General features: G+C 37.5%; 2 protein-coding genes across 6 annotated transcripts in view; one reads left to right on the forward strand and one right to left on the reverse strand.

The window, feature by feature from the left end:
* The window catches only part of MNS1 (meiosis specific nuclear structural 1), a 61,635-nt gene that overhangs the window by 17,916 nt on the left and 21,013 nt on the right, over nucleotides 1–22,706 (forward strand). Inside the window, exons 2-5 of one of the 5 annotated variants that reach the window (XM_064570432.1) lie at nucleotides 924–1,124; nucleotides 2,390–2,945; nucleotides 3,749–3,970; nucleotides 16,194–16,321. In XM_064570432.1, the coding sequence (XP_064426502.1) occupies nucleotides 2,943–2,945; nucleotides 3,749–3,970; nucleotides 16,194–16,321 (353 nt within the window). In that variant the 5' untranslated portion in view covers nucleotides 924–1,124; nucleotides 2,390–2,942. The other 4 variants (XM_045900016.3, XM_045900015.3, XM_064570433.1 and 1 more) reach the window with 4 other exon arrangements.
* The window catches only part of TEX9 (testis expressed 9), a 228,930-nt gene continuing 225,126 nt past the window's right edge, over nucleotides 18,903–22,706 (reverse strand). The window contains exon 12 of the mRNA XM_064570434.1: nucleotides 18,903–20,387. Coding sequence (XP_064426504.1) covers nucleotides 20,376–20,387 — 12 coding nt within the window. The 3' untranslated portion in view covers nucleotides 18,903–20,375. The remainder of the gene's footprint in view (nucleotides 20,388–22,706) is intronic.

Raw genomic sequence — 22,706 nt, forward strand, 5'->3', positions numbered from 1 at the left:
AAGGTGAAGTCCACAAACCCAATAGGATTATCTATTTACTGCTAATTTCCTTGCATTTCAGTTTGGGAAGTTTCTCCTGACATATCTTCAAGCTCACTGATTCTCTCCACAGTGTTGTCCGGTCTCCTATAAGCCAGCGAGGGCATTCTTCATTTGTTACATTATTTCTTAGTTTCAGAATTTCCTTTGGATTCTTTCAGTTTCCATTTCCCTGTGTACATTATCCATCCGTTGTCCCCATTTTCCATCAGATCCTTTAGCATATTAAGCATAGTTATTTTATATTACTGTTTAATAATCCTCCAATCTGTGTCATAGCTCAGTCTAGATCTAATGCTTATTTTGCCTTTCATACTGAGTTTTTTCTTGCCTTTAGCCTTGCTGTTTTTTGTTGAAAACTGACTGTGGTATCTTGGGTGGCAGGGATTGAGGTAAATAGTGCTTTAATGTGAGGGTTTTTATTACACAACTAGGAGTTGGGTTGTGTTTAATATTTGCTGTAGCTGTTCATTCTAGAAGCTTTAAATTCCTCTAGTATTTGTGTTTTTGTCTCCTGTTGTCTTTGGATTTCCTTAAGCATTCCTTGTCAGTGTGTGTCTGCAGGGCTTGCAGCTGTCCTCCACTGTTGTTATATGGAAGCACTGTTGGTGCAGTGGGAAAGCGTGGGAAGAAAAGTGTTCTATAATTTTATCATTAAACCTCTTTTAGTGTCCTTGGGCTGTGACCTTCACAACCGTTTCTTAGCTCCCTCCTCTCTACTTATGAGAGACAGGAAGGCTGGAGGAGGCTGTGGTCAGAGAACTGTCCTTGCCCTGGGTGGGATATGGCTTTGCTAAAGTCTTTTCTTCTGGAAAGTAGGCCTTTATTAAGGAGAAGGCTCTGGATATATTTGACAATAATTATTAATCTTATCCCCTTACTAGAGCCACAAGAGATCTTTCTTGGTTTTTCATGGTGAGAACTTGCTGGAGTTCCTGGAAACAAAACCCACGGAAGTGTTGGGGCCCCCCACGACTGCAGCCCCCAGTAGCTTCACTCACACTAGCCTCACTCAGTCTCCAGGAGTTCATCAAATTTACCATTCAAGTATTCCTCCTTTCTGGCTTCAGAGGCTTCTGCTCTAGGTAAGTAGGTCCCAGATGTGACTCCCTGGATTCACCTCTCCAGATTTCAGGGTTGTGGTGTGTCCTGTGACTTCAGTTCTACAATGACTCCAAGAAAAATCAGTAGTTTTTAGTTTGTTCAGCTTCTTCTGGTAGTGAGGATGGAAGTGATAACTTCAAGCTTTTACATTTTAGAGCTAAAACTGGAAGTCCTCTTGGTTATTAATCTTAAAGCAGACATATTGCTGCATATGATGGACTTCAAATTAGATAACATGAACTAAGTCAAGTTCTCACACTATCTTTAATTTTGTTGTTGTTTTTAAAGGATTTCTCGGTCATCTCTAAAATCAATATATTTGACTAATTTCTCTGACTCATTCCTATTCTTAAATACTCCCATTTAAAATGGACTTTAGCATCTACCTGCCAATAAAATAAACCTGATCACATCCTGCCACCATCTATCTGCCCTCTCATTGGTACCTGGACCATGTATTCCACAGCAGAAGATCCATGTGACCCATACATTTTATTAACAAAGTTTACCAACAGCATCTGTTAGGGGTTGAGGTGAAGGCGGCTGCAAGCACCCACTACCCAAAAAGCCTCCCAGTTACCCCGCTAGGGGGACGATGACCGTGCCTCCTACTGCTAAACGTGAAACCAGTCTGCAACTCACCATAACCAGCATTGAGGGCACAGGACTTTCTGTGAGTGGAAAGTGATTTTGGCCCCATGTACTAGACAAGAATTTGCATATTTCTTTCTTTCTTTCTTTCTTTCTTTCTTTCTTTCTTTCTTTCTTTCTTTCTTTCTTTTTCTTTCTTTCTTTCTTTTCTTTCTTTCTTCTTTCTTTTCTTTTTTTCTTTCTTTCTTTCTTTCTTTTTCTTTCTTTCTTTCTTTCTTTTTCTTTCTTTCTTTCTTTTTCTTTCTTTCTTTCTTTTCTTTCTTTCTTCTTTCTTTTCTTTTTTTCTTTCTTTCTTTCTTTCTTTCTTTCTTTCTTTCTTTCTTTCTTTCTTTCTTTCTTTCTTTCTTTCTTCTTTCTTTCTTTCTTTTTTAAGATTTTATTTATTTATTTGAGACAGAATGAGAGAGAGAGAGCACATGAGAGGGGAGGAGGGTCAGAGGGAGAAGCAGGCTCCCTGCCGAGCAGGGAGCCCGATGCGGGACTCGATCCCGGGACTCCAGGATCATGACCTGAGCCGAAGGCAGTCGCTTAACCAACTGAGCCACCCAGGCGCCCTCTTTTTTTTTTTTTTTTTAATATTTTATTTATTTGACAGAGACGCAGCGAGAGCAGGAACACACGCAGGGGGAGCGGGAGAGGGAGAAGCAGGCTTCCCGCCGAGCAGGGAGCCCGATGCGGGGCTCGATCCCGAGACACTGCGATCATGACCTGAGCCAAGGCAGACCCTCAACGACTGAGCCACCCAGGCGCCCCAGGAGTTTGCGTATTTCTGTGTAAACCGTTTCCGCAGACCTTCCCCGTGACTCCCAACCCCACCCAAATCACAGAATTCAGCAGCTTGAGCGAAATCGCGAGCGCCCTAAAGGGCTGCAAAGAGCTCGCGCCAGGATACGGGATTTGAACTTCCCGCCTAGTCTCTTAGACCAGGAGAAGCCGCCTCCCTGCCAGCCTCCCAAGAAGCTCAGTGCCGATTGGCTCTTGCTGCGCACTAGGAGAGGCCGCGCCCTGCGTCGGCGGGCGCTGCGCCCGCTGGGGCAGCGGCCGTTGCCAGGAAACCGCGTAAACATCGGAGCTCTCAGCCCGCCGCTGCGTTTGCAGCGGGAGGTGGTGGCCGCTGGATCCCGAGACGGGGATTTTCCTCTGCCGAGATGGTGAGCCCGTCGGCGGTCTCCAAACCACTTGTTTATCTACTGATTTAATTGTAGTTTGGAGCCTCCCTGCGTCTAAAAAAGGGTTTGGAGTGCCTAATCTGAGAATTAAGTGGGAAACGCGTTCAGTTTGCTTTCGGAGGCCTCCTGTGCTATTGTTTAAGCCACGCTCGCGGTGGCTTCCAGCCTTTTCAAATTCTGACTCTATTAGTTCTGCCCGGTGAAAATTTTGTTTGCCGTATTTCTGGAAATTTGGGAAAAGATTAAGAACGTTGAAAAAATAAGTGGGGAAAAAAGTTCAGGAGAGAGCAAATGAATTAAGTAGCAGCGGACTGACCTATTAAATCCGTATTAGGAAAACCTGGCCAGCTTTTTTCAGAATGGCACTTCCTGGCCTAGGGGTAAGCGAGGCGCAGGGGTGGGGTTGGGGTGGGGAATGAGGAGAGGAGGAATTCCCTGTGTGGTGGTTAAGAGCTAGTCTATAGAGCTCGTCTGCGGGTCTTTGAATCCTAGTACTGCTATTTATTTAAGCCGAGGAACCTTGGATAAAGTTGCTTTTCCTTTTCATGTCTCATCTATAAGATGGGGAATAATAAAAGTAATTTATTGATATACCAATATGTTTATCTACCATGTGTAGATACCTTTTTTATTATGTTACAGTTCTCTGAATTTAGGAAGGAAGCCAAAAGCCCTTTGTTTATTACTGTTACCGATTTTTGTACCTAGGGCTTGCAGCGGTATACTTTTAAAAATTAAATTTTGGAATACCAAAGTATGCATACTTTTTTTTCTCTCCATTATAGGCTTCTAAAAGGCGAACTTTGAGCTTCAGTGAAAGGCATCAGAAACGAGTAGATAAAAATTACTGCAAACAACTGCATGTCCAATCAGTAAGAAAGATACAAAATCAAATCAGGGACCAAATGGTGCAGAATGAAAATGATGACCTCGTGGAGCGTAAGAGATTCCTCAGATTATTACAGAATGAACAATTTGAGTTGGATATGGAAGAGGCCATTCAAAAGGTACATTTTACTATTCATTCTGACATTTTTTTCTTCATTTTCTCGTTGGAAATGAGATCCAGCTGCTGATACTGGAATTGAGTAGATAGATAGTAACATTAGGTAAAGGATGTCTCATCGTAAGTCAGCCCAGTGTAGTGGTAAAGAGCTGGGTTTTTGGAGTTAGACTGTATGACTTTAAATCCTAGTACCGCTGTATGTAAGCAAGCTCTGGAACCCTGGGTAAATTGATTTTACTTTTCTGCCTCATCTATAAAATGGCATTTATAATAGTACCCACTTTGTAGGAGTTTTAATAATTAATAGTTAGTACATGCAAAGCACTTAATAGTGCCTGTAACAGTAAGACTCAGGGTTTTGTTATGTTTTGTTTTCATAAATATGAAATCCGTAATTACTGACTTCCACAGTTTTGTTCATGTAAGTAAAATTAGGTTGCTTTCCATAAAATTCAAAAGACAAAAATTTAAGTGTACCTTTTTTGAATTTACTGAGATTAAACATGTACATTATTCAGTGGTAGAAAATGAACTTGTATGTATTAGGTATGAATGTGCTAATAGTTTTGATTTTGAAATGCTGCCTTGAAGAATTCAAGTACAGTATGTATATAATTCCTAAATATGGAGATAATTTTTCTGTGGAAACTTCTAAATATTTTAAAGGATGAGGGTAGTAAAAAGGGGAAACCAATAAGAAATGAGTTCTCATAAATGTGAAAAAGGTTTTCTGATATTTCAAAATTTTTTTAGTTCCTGCTGTATGTTCAACATTTTATAGAATATTGTGAGGAATGGCAAAAGCAACTTTTAAAAGTGGTATCCATCCCTCTGAGTTATAAATTCATAAGGCTTAGACATGACTTTTCAACTCTGAGCAAGAAGATCCTAGGGATTAGATTTTTTTCCCCATTCTTTTTATTCTTATTTTTTCTTTAATTTTAAAGGAAATCCCAGATATCATAGCACCTATTTCCTGTATACTTCAGTATGTATCTTACAAAATGTAGATATTTTCTTACATAGTAGTAGAATAATACCACGGTCTCAACTAATACATTTAACAGTAAATTCTAGGCATTATTTAATGCCATTCCATAATCAAGTTTTTGTGATTGTGTCAAAATCTGCTTTTACAGTTGGTTTGTTTTAATCAGGATCCAAATAAGATTCATACAGTATATTTGGTTGTCATGTCTGTTAGGTACCTCTTAATGTAAAACAGTCCCTCCCTCATTCATCCTTTTTTTTAATTTTCTTAAGTGGGAGAAAGAGGCTGGAGGGAGGGGCAGAGGGAGAGGGTGAGAGAGAATCTTAAGCAGGCTCATGCCTAATATGGAGCTGATGTGGGGCTCAATCTCATAACCCTGAGATCATGACCCAAGCCAAAATCAAGAGTCAGATAGGTGCTTAACCGACTGAGCCACCCAGGCGCCCCCCCATCCTTTATTTTTTTAACTTCATGTTTTTAACTTGTCAAATTAGGCCAGTTTTGTAGGATATCCTGTATTCTGAATTTACCTGTTTGCTTTCTCATTTGTTCATTTAATTTGTTTCCCTAATTTTTATATTTCCTCAAAATGGACGTTAATCCTAAAGGCCTGTTTAGATTTAGGTACAACGTTTGGCAAGCACTCCATAGGTGATGCTGTCCTTGATATTGTACCATATCTGCAGGCACATGATGTCTGCTTGGTCCACTTGTAGTGATGCTCGTGTTGATAAACATGTACATTCTGGTACCTCTGTTGTAAAATTCCCAATCAGCCTTTCATCTGTGGTTTCGCAAATGAATCTTTCCTTTCGTTAGGGGTTGCAAGACACTGATTTTCTAATTTCGTTATTCCTTTCACATTTAATTAGCTGAAATTCCTTTGTAAAGAACTTTCCCGCATCAACTAGGGTTATTTAGTACCCTGAAATATAGTTATTACTGGAAAGGGAGATATATACTTAATTTTCAGAGTTGGTGCTCTGGTCACTTCCGTTGGTGTCTGTCAATGTTGTTTTTTAAAATTTTCTTTAGTTTTTGACTTTTTCCTTTTTAAAAAAATCTTTATGGACTCATGGGTCTTTAATACTTGAATTAATTGCATTTATTATCCTTTTTGATGCTCAGATTGCCCCATCTTTGGCCAATGGATGCCTTTATTGGTTCTGTGTCCTTTTGACAAGACTCCCTTGATCTGTGATAGCTTCCTTGCTTTCTGTCAGAACAAAATGTTCCAGGCTAGTGATGATTAATTTTGTGTGTTGACTTTGACTGGGCCATGGGGTGCCCAGATAGTTTGTCAGACATTATCATGGGTGTTTGGGGATGAGGTTAACATTTAAATTGGCATACTGAGTAAAGCAGATTGTCCTCTCTAATGTGGGTGATGAAGGCCTGAATAGAACAAAATGGCTGAATAAAAGGAAACTGCTCCTTCCTGACTGCCTTCTAATTTGGGACATCAGCTTTTTTCCTGCCTTCACAACTGATCTGAAATACCAGCTCATTTTGAGTCTCAAGCCTGTCAGCCTTTGGACAGGAACTACACTATTGGTTCTCTTGTTTCTCAGGCCTTTGTGCTTAGACTGGAACTAAGCCACTGGCTCTCCTGGGTCTCTGGCTTTCTGACTCACCCTTCAGATCTTGGGAATCACTTGAGCTGATTCATTATCCTGTTCTTTTTCTCTGGCTAATGCAAGGCTCATCTTGTAAATTTCTTGCTTCACACCTGGAGTCAGCCATCATACCAAAGAGCTCTATTATCGTCTAGTGGAAATAATATTTAGAGACAATTTCTGAGATAAATTTAGATTTATAATTAAGTTGCAAAAAATAGTATAGAGAATTCCTGTATACCCTTCACCTGATTTCCCCTTATGTTAACATCTTACATAATCATAGAACAATTATCAAAATGAAGAAATTAGCCTTGGTACAATATGTTAACTATAGGATTTATTCAGATCTCATCAGTTTTTTTCCATTAACATCTGTTTTCTGTTCCAAGAATACAAACTACCTTTAGTTGTCATGTCTCCATAGTCTCCTTCAGTCTGTAAGAGTTTTTCACTTTTTCCTGTCTTTCATGACCTTGACAATTTTAAATACTAGTTTTCTGTTGCTGTGTAACAAATTACCACAAATCTAGTGGCTAAAAACATCCATTTATTACCTCACAGTTTCTGTAGGTCAGAAATCTAGACATGGTATGTAGCTGGATTGACCACTTGATCTCACAAGGCTGAAATCCAGGTGTTGTCTAGAATGCATTCTCATCTGAATCTTGGGGTCCTCTACTAAACTTATTTAAGTTGGCAGAATTCATGTTCTCATAGTTGTAAGACTGAGGCCCATATCTCTCAGAGATTGCTGACATTCCCTGCCATGTGATCCTCTCCACAACATGGCAGTCTGCTTCTGGTTTTCTGGTTTTCTTCTTGGTGTTGATTTCTAGTTTATACCATTGTGGTTGGAAAAGGTGCTTGATACGATATCAATCTTGATTTTATTGAGACTTTTTTTGTGGGCTAACATGTGGTCTGTCCTGGAAAATGTTCCATGTGGACTTGAGAAGAATGTGTATTCTGCTGCTTTTGGATGAAATGTTCTGTATGTATCTATTAGGTCCACCTGGTGTAAGGTGTTGTTTAAGACTGATGTTTCCTTATTGATTTTCTTATTTCTGTCAGATGTTGTAAGTAGGGTGTTAAAGTCCCCTACCATTATTGTATTGCTGTCAATTTCCCCCTTTCAGTGTGTTCATATTTGCTTTATATATTTTGGTGCTCCTCTTATTGGGTACATATATATTTATAAACTTTATATCTTCTTGTTTGACTCCTTAATCATTATGTAATGCCCTTCTTTGTCTTTTATTACAGTCTTTGTTTTAAAGCTTTTTGTGTTTGATAAGAGTATAGCTACACCAGTTTTCTTTTCATGGATATCGTTTTTCTTGTGGTTGTCTTTCTTTAGTGTTGTGTTTAGATTCCTTTCTCATTTTCTTTTATTGACTGTAAGTTTTTGCTGTGTGGTTGCCATGAGGTAATATATATATATAACATGTATAACACCCTATGTATAGAACAGTCTATTTTAGGTTGATACCAAATTAAACTTGAACTCATTCCAGAACTCTCCATTTTTACCCCCCCCCACATTTTATGTTTTTGATGTCACATTTTACCTCTTATTTTATGTATCCTTTAATTAATTATTGTAGTTCTAGTTTATTTTACTATTTTTGTCTTTTCATACTAGCTTTATAGGTTGATTTATCCACTACCTTCACTACATAATTTACCTTTTCCAAAGAGATTTTTACTTCATATGTTTTCTTGTTAATTAGAGCCATTTCTTTTCAGCTTAAAAGGTCCCTTTAACATTTCTTGAAAAAACACTTTAGTGGTGATGAACTCCTTTAGCTTTTGCTTTTCTGAAAAACTCTTTCCTTCAATTCTGAGTGTTTGCTGGGTAGAGTATTCTTGGTTGGAAGTTCTTTCCTTTCAGTACTTTATATATGTCATGTCACTCGCTTCTGGCCTGCACAGTTTTTGCTGTAAAATCTGCTGATAGCCCTGTGGGTTTTTTGTGTTTTTTTTTTTGTATGTAACAAATTGCTTGTATTGCTTTTAAGATTTTTCTCTTTAACTTTTGACATTTCAATTATAATGTGTCTTGGTGTGGATCTCTTTGGGTTCATTTTATTTGGAACTCTGGGCTTTTTGGACCTGGATGTCTGTTTCTTTCCCCAGGTTAGGTAAGTTTTCAGCCATTATTTCTTCAAGTAAGTTTTCTGCTCCTTCCCTCTCTCATCTCCTTTGGGAACCCTATAATGCAAATACTGTTTCGCTTAATGATGTCCCATAGATCTCTTAATTTATCTTCATTTTTTTAGAATTCCTTTTTCTTTTTGCTCCTCTGTCTGGGTGAGTTCAGGGCTTTGTTTTCTAGCTCTCTAATCCATCCTTCTGTTTTATCCAGTCTGCTGTAGAATCCCCCAGTGTATTTTTCAGTTCAGTTATTATATTCTTCGGCTCTGGTTTCTGTTTTGTACTTTCTTATATTTTATATCTCTTTGTTAAAGTTCTCACTGTGTTCATTCTTTGAATTCAGTGAGCATCTTTATGCCTATTACTTTGAATTCTTTATCCAGTAGATTACTTATCTCTGTATCATTAAGGTATTTTTCTGATGTTCTGTCTTATTCTCTCATTTGGAACATATTTCTCTGTTTCCTCATATTGTTTGGCTATGTTTGTTTACCTTTGTTAGGCAAAACAGCTACTTCTTCCAGTCTTGAAGACGTGGCCTTGTGTAGGTGATGAAACTTCTCATTCACCATTGATTAGTTCTTGGTTGTCCCTTGAACCTTTGTGATTGTCTAAACAGCCTGATTTATTCTTGATATGTCTCTGTTGTTGAGGGTGTGCCAAGACCTGTCAGTCTTCCAAGGGCAGGAATCTCATTCAGTACTTAATTTCAGGCTGAATGGAAGCCAGACCCTCAGGTAGCAGCTTTTATTATATGCAAATATATACAGTCCTGTGGAGCCACAATTGTAAACCCTGCTGGCCTCCAGATCTAGAGATGGTGGTGTCCCCTTGGCAACAGTTGGAAAACTCAGGACCCCAGATTTGTATGTAAGCTCCTTTCTGGGAGGTCTTGTTGAACTGCAGTGAGGCCAAGGGGATGCATAAGGATAGTGTCTCCCTACTTATGATCCCCCAGGGGAGTGCCTCTGTAGCTTTTGCTTGTGTGGGAAACCTGAAGCCTGTTTCTTAGGCTAGTGCTCCAGGTTAAGTAGGCCTTTTTCACAGGAAGACTGGGTGTGTCTTTCACTCTGCTGTCTGGGTAGTGCCCTGAGGGTGTTGGCCTGCCAAGAACTGTCTTTCTGATTGTTACGGTCCCTTGGAGTTCAGGAACTCCAGCCCCCTTGGCCACCAGGGCCAGGTGAACAAGAGGCATCCCCGGTGTACTCTGCACGCACCTACTCCGAAAGCTGCACTCACCAGCTTCAGCAAGGCAGCGGGAAGATGCCTGGACTGCATGTGTCTGAGGCTTCCGTGGTCCTGTTGGAGAGTGCCCTGTCTCCATGCCTATACTGGCCCCAGGCTGGTGGCAGGAGAATGCCACGACCCAGCAGATTCCCCCAGACCAGCAAATGAATTTCCTTCACATAAACACCAGGTGCTTTTCAAATTGGTGCTTTTGTGCTTGATCCTGGGATGAGGGAGACTGCAAGTGAGTCTTTAAAAGGAGAATCTCAGTTTCCTATAGTACTTTGGGTTCCTTGGATGTCAGCCCTCTTTGTTTTCTAAGCCAGACATTTTTTGGTGCAGCTCTGAAGTATTGGAGTGCCTAACGTGGGGCAGCAACCCCTCACTCCTCTAGCAAAAGTGCTAGACTGGTGAGATCCCTCTCTGTTGTCTCCCTGCTTATTGGGGGTGGGTTTTTTTATTTTTTTTTTTTGCCAAGACTGTGTCTCTTGTCTCTCTACCCCTCTCCATGTGGTCCTTTTATCCTTTGTTATAGAGAAGTAGTTCAGGGCGCCTGGGTGGCTCAGTTGGTTAAGCGACTGCCTTCAGCTCAGGTCATGATCCCGGGGTCCTGGGATCGAGCCCCGCATCGGGCTCCTTGCTCCGCGGGAGGCCTGCTTCTCCCTCTCCCACTCCCCCTGTTTGTGTTCCCTCTCTCGCTGTGTCTCTCTCTGTCAAATAAATAAATAAAATCTTAAAAAAAAAAAAATAGAGAAGTAGTTCATTTAGTTTTCAGATGCTTTTCAGAAGGAAATTGTTAGAAGATGCAGGAGAGATCTAAAGTGTCCCCCAAAGTGAGAAGACACTTTGAGACTGGAAAATGAAGTAGGCCACTCCATCCAGTTTACACAGTTTGATTTGAGGTAACTTACTGAAGGGGGATTTGGGTGGAAGACTATCCACAGCAACTACATAGTTACTCTCTGCCAAATCCAGACCTTAGTCCACAAATTTTATAGAGCAGAGGGCATATAGAAGGGCACTGTAAGATCAAAGGGTTCACACACGTCAAAGGGCTTGTATGCATCTAATTGACAACTAACTTTTAATTAGATCTTGCGGCCCCACCTGTGCATCAGAAAAGGAAAGACTATGTTATCTCTAACAGATTCTTGGGAGGCCAAAACAAGCCTTTCCCTATCTTGGCCTTTGTGGGTATTTCTGTATGTATATTCATTTCCAAGGGGCCAGAACACCAAGAGAGGTCACTGAGCAACCAACAAGATGGAGGGCCAAAGATGGGAGTCAGTATTGTTAGGATTCCTAAAGAAATGATCCATAGGTAGCTGTAGATTTTGTGTGTCCATGAGAGGAGATGAGTTCAGGATCTTCCTATGCTGCCATCTTGGACCCCCTGATTTTTAATAAAGTTAATTTGACATAGTCTGCATTCTCTTATTCCCCTGACATCTAGTTGATTTCTTTACATTTTTTTATGTTGAAATAATTACAAATTCTTGGGAAATTGCAAAAATAGTATGGAGAGGTCCTGTGCCCTTCTACAGAAGATTCCCCCAGTGGTTACATCTTGCATAACTGTACTATGATATCAAACCCTAGAAAATGACATTTGTACATATGCGTGTCTACCTCGGTGTCATTTTAGCACATGTGTAGATTTGTGCGACAGCCACCTCATTCAAGATACAGAACTATTCCATCACCGCCAAGACCTCATTCATGCTACTCCACCATAGTCATATACTTCTTTTGACCACCACAATGCCTGATTTGTTCTCCATCTCTATAATTTTGTTCTTTCGAGAATGTTATGTAAATGTAATCATGTGTGATTCCATACATATGTGGAATTATATGTCTGACCTTTAGAGCAGGTGTTTTCCACTCAGCGTGATTTGGAGAGTCATCCAAGTTGCTGGATTTAACCAATAGTTGTTTTTTATTATTGAGTAGTAGTGCATGGTATGAATGTACTTGTTGATTTCTTTTTAAATTTTGCCTATTATAAAATTATTAATTCTCTTTGGTGTGTATTTCTGTGGATTTTGACAAATGCATAGATTTCAGTTTCCACCATCACAGTGTCATTCAAACAATTCTAGCACCTCAAAAGTCCCCTCATGCTGCCCCTTCATAGTCAATCACTCACCCTTCTCCCCTGTCCCTGGAAAGCATTGATTTCTTTTTTGTCCCAAAGGGTTCACCTTTTCCATAGTGTCATATAATTGGAATTATGCAGTATGTCACCTTTTGGTTCTGACTTCTTTCACTTAGCAAACCAAATGTAAGATTCCATGCTGTTGCATGAATTATTATTGTCGTATTCTAGTATATGGATGTACCACAGTTTATCCATCTGCATGTTGAAAAAAAATCTGAGTTTCCAGTTTATGGCAACTGTGTCTAAAACTGCTATAAGCATTTTATTACAAACTTTTATATGAACATAAATTTTCATTTCTCTTGGATAGATATCTGGGAGTAGGATGGTTGGGTCATATGGTAGGTGTTTGCTTCATTTGATAAGAAACTTTTAAACCATTTTGCAAAGTTGCTGCATTATTTTGCATTTCCTCAAGTAATATATGAGAATTCCGGTTGCTTTGTGTCATCACTAGTACTTGCAGTTGCTTTTTGTTAATTGAAAGTATTATTTAGGGGAGCCTGGGTGGCTCAGTCATTAAGCATCTACCTTAGGCTCAGGTCATGATCCCAGGGTCCTGGGATCGAGCCCTGCATCGGCTCCCTGCTTGGCGGGAGGCCTGCTTCTCCCTCTCCCACTCCCCCTGCTTGTGTTCCTGCTCTCGCTATCTCTCTGTCAAATAAATAAATAAAATCTTAAAAAAAAATCATTTAGATAATTATCTAATGATTCATCTGCAATTGTAAGAAATAATACAGAGAGACCTAATATACCCTGTACCTAATTTTTCCTAATGGCACATCTTGTAAAACTGTAGTATAATATCAGAAACAAGATATCAGCAATGATACAATCCACCCACCTTGTTCAGGTTTCCCTTTTACTTGTGCTCATTTGTGTGTGTTGCATGCATGTGTGTGTTTAGTTCTGTACAGTTTATCACGTGAGGTTTGTATATCCAACACCACAGTCAAGATCCAGGGTAGTTCCTCGACCACAAGGATCCCTCATTTTCGTCCTTTCATAAACATCACCATCTCTTTCTTGGATACACCTACCTCATCCCAGACTCTGGCAACCACTAATATGTTCTCCATTTCTATAATTTTGTCATTTCAAGAATGTTATCTATACAACTCAACATTAAAAGACAAAAAATTCTTTAATGGGTAAATGACTTCAATAGCCATTTCTCCAAAGAAGACATACAAACGAGCAATAAGCACAAAAAAAGATGCTCAACATCATTAGTCATTAGGGAGATGCAAATCAAAATCACAGTTAGGTACCCCTTCGGAACTATGAAAATTGCTGTATTTTTTTAAAAAAGGACATTAAGTGTTGACAAAGAAGTAGAGAACCTGGAAGCCTTGTACATTGCTGGTGGCTGTGGAAAACCATTGGGCAGTTCCTCAAAAAGTTAAATGTAATTGCTATATTACCCAGCAGTTCTTCTAAACATATACCCAAGACAACTGAAAACATGTTCACACAAGAACTTGTACATGAATATTCAAAGCAACGTTATTCATGATAGCCAGAAGTTGGTTGAACACAACACAAGTGCCCAACACCTGATGCCTGGATAGACAAAATATGTTCTGTCTATACAGTGAATATCATACAGTTATAAAAGGGAATGAATTGCTGCTACATGCTGCAACATGGATGAACCTTGAAAACATTACACTAAATGAAAGAAGCCAAACACAAAAAGGCTACATATTGTATGATTTCATTTAAATGAAATATCTAGAATAGCCAATCCATAGAGATAGAAAGTTAATTAGTGGTTGCCAGAGGCTAGGAGGTAAGTGGAATGGTGAGTGACTGCTAACAGGTATGGAGTTTTTCTGGGGGGTGATGAAACTATGCTGTAATGTTAAAAACTTACTTACACACAAAAACCTGCACATGGATGTTTATTGCAGCTTTATTCATAATTGCCAAAACTTGTAAGCTACTAAGATGTCCTTCAGTAGATGAATCGATCAATAATCTAGACTATAGAATATTCTGTGCTAAAAGAAATGAACTATCAAGCAATGAAAAGACATGTAGAAACCTTAACTGTGTATTACTAAGTGAAGCCAACCTGAAAAGGCTTCAGACTGCATGATTCCAACTATATACCATCCTGGAAAAGGCAAAACTGGAGAGATCATAAAAAGATCAGAGGTTGTCAGGGATTTGGGGGAGGGAAGGATGAATAGGCAGAGCACAGAGGATTTTTAGGGCAGTAAAACTACTCTGTATGAGGACTCTAATGGTGGATACATGTTACACATTTCTCGTACCCATAGACTATCCATCACTAAGGTAACCCCAACGTAAACTATGTACTTTGGGTGATTGTATCAATGTAGGTTAGTTGATTGTAACAAATGTACCACTTGGTGGGGGATATTGATAGTGAGGTGGGGCAGTGCACGTGTGTGGGCAGCGGGTATATGGGAACTCTGTTAATTATGCTCAGTTTTGCTATGAACCCAAAACTGCTCCAAAATATAGTCTGTTCAGAAAAAGTCCTGACACTAGATAGTGATTGTTGCACAACACTGAATATACTAAAAAACCACTGAGTTGTGAATTGTGAAAGGTGAATTTATGCTATGTGAATTAAAGCTCAATTTTAAAATAAAGAACATGTTCCAAGAACATTATATAAATGGGATCGAACAGTCTGTAACTTTTGGGGATTGTATTGTTTCACTCAGCTTAATTCCTAGGAATTCATCCAGGCTATTGCTAAGTGTCAGTACTTCATTCCCTTGTGTTGCTGAGTAGTAATCCATGGTATGGAGGCACCACAGTTTATCTGCTTATTCACCTGTTGAATTATGTCTGTTTATTTCCAGTATTGGCTGTTTTGAATAAATCTGCTGTAAACATTTGGGTATAGGTTTTTAAATAAACATAACTTTTCATTTCTCTGGGCTAAATGCGTAAGAGTGCAGTTATCGAGTCGTATGGTAATTGCATGTTACCTTTAGGGGGAGTGGGAGAGGGAGAAGCAGGCTTCCCGCTGAGCAGGGACCCCGATGCGGGGCTTGATCCCAGGACCCCGGGACCATGACCCGAGCTGAAGGCAGACGCTTAACCGTCTGAGCCACCCAGGCGCCCCTGCATGTTACCTTTATAACAAACTACCGAACTGTTTTCCAGAGTGGTGCTACCATTTTACATTCCCACCCAGCAATATGTGAGAAATGCAGTTTCTCACCAACATTCGCTTTGCCACTATTTTTTATTTTAGCCATTCTAATAGGTTTGTAGTGATCTATCATTTTAATTTGCATTTCCTGATGGCTAGTGATGTTGAACATCTCATTTGCTTATTCATTCTAAATATAGAATTTAGTTAAGCCTCTAGATCTTTCTACCATTTTATAGGAGATAGAAAAGAGAAACAAGTTGAATGGTATCCTGGGAAACAGTCAAATTCAGAATGTTTTGGGACATTGTATAGTCCACATATACTAATTTCTACAACAAGTCAATGGAGGAAAGAAGTGTGTATATGGGATGACTGTTACGGAATGAAAGAGACATAAGAGAAATAATAGCTAGATGCAACATGTGGAACTTGTTTGGATTTTCATTTGAAAAAGCAAACAAAAGTATCATTGAGACAATTGGGAAAACCTGAAAATGAACAAGATATTAGACCATACTAAGGAATTACTGTTATTTAGACATGGTAATGGCATGGTTGTTACATAAGGCAAAATTCTTTTCAGGTAGAGATCAATACTGAATTATTTATATGGTAATGTATCTAGGATATGTTTTAAAATAGTCGAGCAAAAAAGAACAGAAAAAAATGAAATTGGAGTGGAAGAGTAGAGAAAGAAGATTGGAAAAGTATGATAGCTATTGAAAGTGAATGATGGATAGCTGAGGGTATATTTTAATATTCTTACTATTGATGTTTGAAATTTTCTGGGGTAAAATGTTTGGAAAAGTACTTATTGAAGTAGTAGTTTGTATTTTAAAATAAAACACAAATGTTTGTTGCTCTGAAGCTTTGATGAAAAATACCTGATTCTGGAGGACAAATAACTGAAGTTACTTTTAAAAAAAAATTCAGGCAGAAGAAAACAAAAGATTGAGGGAACTCCAGCTTGAACAAGAAGAAAAATTGGCTATGGAATTGGCAAAACTAAAACATGAAAGTCTAAAGGATGAAAAGATGAGGCAACAAGTAAGAGAAAACAGGTATCTTGGTTTTTATAAATTTCATTTATTTTGTCTTTGCCTTTAAACTTTTATCTAATGCTTAGCACCTGAGAGTGAAATTTCTTTCTTTGTATCATTGCACTTAAGTTAATATTTTGTCTGGAAATACTTATTGCTTTAAATGCTATATATATTCATTTGGGAAAAGAAGTCGTGTTCAAAGAAGTAAAGTATTTAAGGTGAAAATAAATAGCAATTTCTTCTCTTTTTTTAAAATGACCTAAAAAATAGACTCATGAGGGGCGCCTGGGTGGCTCAGTCATCTAAGTATCTGACTTTGGCTCAGGTCATGATCTCGGGGTCCTAGGATATAGCCCCACTTTGGTCTCCCGGCTCAACAGGGAGTCTCTCTGCCCCTTCCCCACCCATGTGCTCGCGTGCTCTCTCTCTTTCAAATAAAAAAATAAAATCTTAAAAAATATGACGCATGAATCCTACTCTTCAGTGAAACCTTAGGGGATACGTAATTTAATTTTCTACACTGACAAATTTCCTACAGTATTTCTGGAAAGTGGCTGGTCAGCTATGGCTCAATACCTCTGGTGATTGGGATAGAAACTTCTTTTTTCATTCAGCCCTAACTTTGAATAATCTTTTTCCCCCTGTTGTTTCAAAATTAATTTCCCTGTAACTTTCATGCATTTATCTCAGTTCTGCTATCTGATGAAAAACATTTAGTTCTTACTTAGAATATCCTTTCATTTATGAATCCCCTAAATGTTTTCTTCTATAAGTTAAATATCCTTCATTTGTTCCATATATAATATGATTTCAAGCTCCTTCACCATCCTGGTTTTCTTCTGTAGATGTAATTTACATAATTATTGTTCTAAAATATTGCCCTCATAATTGTGTATGATGAATGTTCTAGGGTACTGCTTAATACTCCTAGTAGTGGGACTGTTAACCACGTTGTTCTAGAATATATTTCTTAATATTGCTTAAGATGGAATTGCTTTTTTGGAGCAGGCATGCCACACTGTTGACTAAAACTCAGGGCTAACTAAATGCTCATCCTATAGTTACATAGTTTGAATATATTAGAAATTTACTTTGATAATTGTTACATATTATCTTAACTGAACTGGACTTCCGTAGGATATTATATAACCCATGAGTGAGCTTCAGGGATTTTGAGCTTCATTAAATTATATTTATATGTTTGACAAATGTACCCATTGTATTTTTCTGGGTCCACAACTTTTATCAAATTCTTTAAGGGATTACTAATGCTTAAAGATTTAAAATTGCCACTAATGTCTTCCTATTGTTCTAGTTGCAAACTATCTTTTTGGACATTAATTCTCCAGTCATTGTTAGCTATCCCTCATGGGTTTATGTTTATCTGGAGACGAAATAAATATTTCATCATGTATTTGTCTAATTCACTGATCTAAAAATTAAATAGAGGAACTCCCACTTCTAGCAGTTTTTAGACAAGGTGATTCAAATAAATGCTCTCTCTGAGAACATAATATCTGGAGAAAGTATAAAAGATCTGAGAGAGGAAGGAAACCAGAATGGTGAGCTTGGCATTTGTAGCTACACTTCTTCTGGAGGTTCTGCTGATTCCAAAATGATGGCTGAGAGGCCAATAAGCATGTTGCAAGCTGTTCAACATTATTTTACAAGTTTTATGCGTAAGATTTGTACACTTTATGTTTTACTTCAATAATACAGAATTCAATTAGATTTTATTTTTTTAATTTTTTTTTTAAGATTTTATTTATTTATTTGACAGAGAGAGAGAGACAGCAAGAGAGGGAACACAAGCAGGGGGAGTGGGAGAGAGAGAAGCAGGCTTCCCGTGGATCAGGGAGCCCGATGCGGGGCTCGACCCCAGGACCCTGGGATCATGACCTGAGCCGAAGGCAGAAGGCAGACGCTTAACGACTGAGCCACCCAGGTGCCCCTTCAATTAGATTTTATTAGATAGAAACAGATGAAGAGATTATGTGCAAGCAGGTTAGTGGAAAATATCCAGAATAAAGCACAGAGAGACAAAAGGATAGAAAGATACAAAAGAAAACTTAAAAGAGATAAGGGCTATGATGGAAAGTTCTAACAGATGTATAATTTTAGTTCTGGTAGTAGAAATAAAAGAGGATGATGCAGAAGCATTATTTGAAAAGACGCTGGCCAAGAATTTCCAAACATGATAAAAGACATAAAGCCACAGGTTAAAACACAACAAACGATGAAAACTATATCTATACTCACCCTAGTCAAACTTTTGAAAGCCAACAATAAAGAAAACCATGAAAATCACAAAAGTAGCCCCACAAAAGACTACTACCTTCAAAGGAGCAGCACTAAGAAGTATGACTGGATTTTGAAAGCCAGGAGTGAAAATGAGAAGACCATGGATTTAAAGGGCCATAATAAAATAATGGCCCATATAGAATTCTATACTTCGTGAAAATTTTCTTCAAACTTAAGGCAAAAGTTATTCAGTTGAGTACTTATTCAAATAGGGTATGCTGTTTCTCAGCAGTGTCAAAACTTCTAAGAGTTTTTCACTTTTTGCATAAGCCATGGTAGAATTTTGACTTATGCAGAAATGGACCATTATTCTGATCAGTGTTTTCATCTGCTAATTGGCAGGTCTAAATTCAAGGAAATGTTTGCTGTGGTACTCAAAATATATCCTAAGTTATTAAAATAAATCTATAGTAAGATTAAACTCTTTAAATTTAAAAGAAATGAATTTTTAAAAACCAGGGTGAATTTGGAAAGCTCATTGAAATTTATTTTGAAAATAACTGAGTTTGAAAGTCATGAGATTGTTTTGTTATTTGATTTTTGAACACATGATTTTTTTTTTTTTTGCACTGCTTTAAAAAATTTTATTTCAATGCAACCGTAACACACCAGAGTAGGTGTGAAACCCAAAGATGGGAGCACCATATCTTATCATTGCTTCCCCGGAAGCTGAAGCAAAAATACAGCACTGAGAACACATAGACTGATCTTTCCTATTTCTGAGACCACATGAGAAAAAGGCATTTTTCTAACTAAAGTCCAATCATAACATTTTTCATTTAAAGTCAGTGTCTCAAATTGCAACCTGCAGGTGAACCACAAAACTGCTATGATGCCTGTAAGCCTCGTATTTCTTAAGGACACAGGCCAAAATGTCCGATTTAAAGAAAGCATGGTATTTCACAGATGTCATGAGACACTTGCTTAAACAGAAAGGAGAGCTTTAAAATGCAAATGATACTTTGTGAAATTTTTTTTTAAGCACTAAAAAGAAGGCTGAGGGAGGAAATTACAAAGATTATAGAACACATGATTTTTTAATCCAAGAAAATATTTAAAAGACAGTTTATCACTGCTTTTTTATTTAAAGATTTTATTTATTTATTTGACAGAGAGAGACACAGCGAGAGAGGGAACACAAGCAGGGGGATTGCGAGAGGGAAAAGCAGGCTCCTTGTTGAGCAGGGAGCCCGATGTGGGGCTCGATCCCGGGACCCTGGGACCATGACCCGAGCCAAAGGCAGATGCTTAACGACTGAGCCCCCCAGGCCCCCCAGTTTATCACTGCTTTTAACTTGAGATGGGACAGTTACTCCCTATTTTTAGAAGTCCTTTTTAAATTATAGCATGAATCAATTAATAATTACATGTGTGATTAGTAATTTTAATTACTTAAAATTATGATTAATTGTATAATTAATTTTTATAATTACATAATTAGCAACTATACATATATTACATAGTTAACACATAGGTATATGAAAGCAAAAAGAATTACCTCATATGTAATTTGTATTTAAGTTCAGCAAAAACTAGCCCAAAGAAGAGATAAAAGATAGTCTTCCGTTATTAAATACATAACCAGTTCCTTGCTGGTGCCTGTACAATTACAACAATCAAAGGTTTATAGCAACCAAGTGAATGCTGAATGAAGAAAAAGCAACTTAGAAATGGTACCAAAGTTTGTGGTATTTTTTTTTTTTTTTACTTGTCCTTGCTCCATCTCTTCCCAGCTCTGAGGCAGTCTTGAAGTAGCCCATATTGTGAGTATCTATCCCTGGATCTAGAGAGAGCAGAGCAGATCTTAATTAGAAAATTATTGTATATTTATGTTTTAACCTACTTGGGAGCTACCTGAAGGATTGACACAAGATGCTCATCTCTGTTTCACTTAACTCCTAACTCACTCAGTCCAGAAAAGCAAATTATATCTCTGATAAGAATTTAAATCCAGAATATATTTAACAACAAAAGACAACCCAATTCAAAAATAAGCAAAGTATTAGAGATTTATTCAAAGAAGATAGACAGTAGGCAATTAGCACATGAGAAAAACACTCAACATCATTAGTCATTAGGGAAATTGCTAGGATAAGCTATAATAAAAATAATGGAAAATAAATGTTAGTGAGCATGGAAACAAATTGGAACCCTTAGACATTGCTGGTAGGAATGTAAAATGGTGCAAGCACTATGGAAAACAGTTCGGCGGTTCTCAAAAAGTTATACAATTACCATGTGATTTAGTAATTCCACCCCTTGGTAGATACCCACAAGGATTGAAAACTGAGACTTAATCAGGTATTTGTACACTAGTGTTTAATGCAGCATTATTCATTATTCATAATAGCCAAAAGGTGGAAACAATCCAAATGTCCATCAACAGATGAATAGATAAACTTTGGTGTGTGTGTGTGTGTGTGTATAGTGGAATATCATTCAGTTATGAAAAGGAATGAAGTTCTGATACGTGCTACAATATGGTTGAACCTTGAAAACAATATGTTAAGCCAGACACAAGAGGATAAATACTGTATAATTCCACTTATGTGAAATAACTAGTACAGGTAAATTTATAGAGACAAAAAGTAGTTAGAGGTTACCAGGTATTGGGGAAAGGGAGGAATGGGGAGTTACTACTTAAATGAGTACATTTCTGTTTAGAATTATGAAAAATTTCTGGAAATAGTGATAGATGGTTGTAGAACATTCTGAATGTAATTAACACCACTGAATTGTACACTTAAAATAGTTAAAAATGACAAATTTTTGTTTTATGTATTTTACCACAATAAAAAAGTTAAAGGATTAAAAAAAACCCAAATTTACAGGTTTAGCTAAAGCTGTTACTCAAGAGTAATTTATAATCTGAAATGACTAATAGAAATGAAGGCTCCATCTGGAATTATTAGAAAATGAACAGCAAATTTCCATCTGGCATGATTACGAAAAGAATGTAGAAGAACAATAAGAGCAGAAACAAATACATTAGAATGTTAGCATAAAGTAGAATCAAAGCCAAGACTTGTGCCTTTAAAAAGGCTAATAAAATTGACAACCCCTGACAAGAATGATAAAGTATAAGAGAGAATGCATGAATAACCAATTTTAGGAATGGATGATAGTACATCACTATACATCATACAAATATTTGCTAGATGGTAGGATATTGTGAACAATTTGATACAAATAAATTTGGAAATTTAGATAAATTCGTAAATAGAACATTTTACCAAACTGACTGGCACAAGTAGTAGCAGAAACCTATAATTTTATAATTAACCTTGTTCACAAAGAAACCTTCATGGCTAGTTGGTTGGTGAATTTTACCAAACACTCAAATAAGAACACCAGTCTCACATAGGTTTGCAGAGTGGAAAAAGAGGGAACACTTCCCAGTTGATTTTAATAAGATCAGTACCTGAATAGGATAAAAAAATTATAGACTGTTTCTCTTGAATTTAGCTACTATAATTTGAAATTAGTATCAAAGCCACTGGCATGTGAGAAAGATATTACATCTGACTAAATTTAACTTATCCTAGGAATACAAAGTTGGTTTAACTAGAAAATCAATAAATGTAATGCATCCCATTAACAGAATATAATAGAAAAACTATATGAGAAGAAGCCAATTGATATAAATCAACATCACTCTAAGATTAAAAAAAAGGATTAGGAAATTAAGAATAAAATGGAGTTTACAGTAACATCATACTTAATGGCAAACGTTAAACACTTTATTAAGAAGACAGGGATGCTTGCTATAATACCTTGTACTAATCTTTGTATTGGACATACTAGCCAGTGCAATAATGCAAGAAAAGTAAATGAAAGGTGTTAGGATTGGCAGTAAAGAAATAAAACTTTAATTATTCCCAGATGATATGATTGTGTATGTAGAAAATGCAAAAGAATCTATGTATAAATTTATAAGTTCAGCAGTGTTGTTGGATGTGAAGTCAATATGCATTAACTGTATTTCTGTAAATTAGCAACAATTAGAGAATGAAATTTTTAAAATAATTTGTACAAGAGCATAAAAAATAAATACCTAATGAAAGAGCTATAAAACCTCAACACTGAAAGAAAACAAAAATAA

The sequence above is a fragment of the Mirounga angustirostris genome, unplaced genomic scaffold (genome assembly GCF_029215605.1).
Source record: "Mirounga angustirostris isolate CCGP_5_RB_7025 unplaced genomic scaffold, mMirAng1.0.hap1 SCAF_9, whole genome shotgun sequence".
NCBI lineage: Eukaryota > Metazoa > Chordata > Mammalia > Carnivora > Phocidae > Mirounga > Mirounga angustirostris.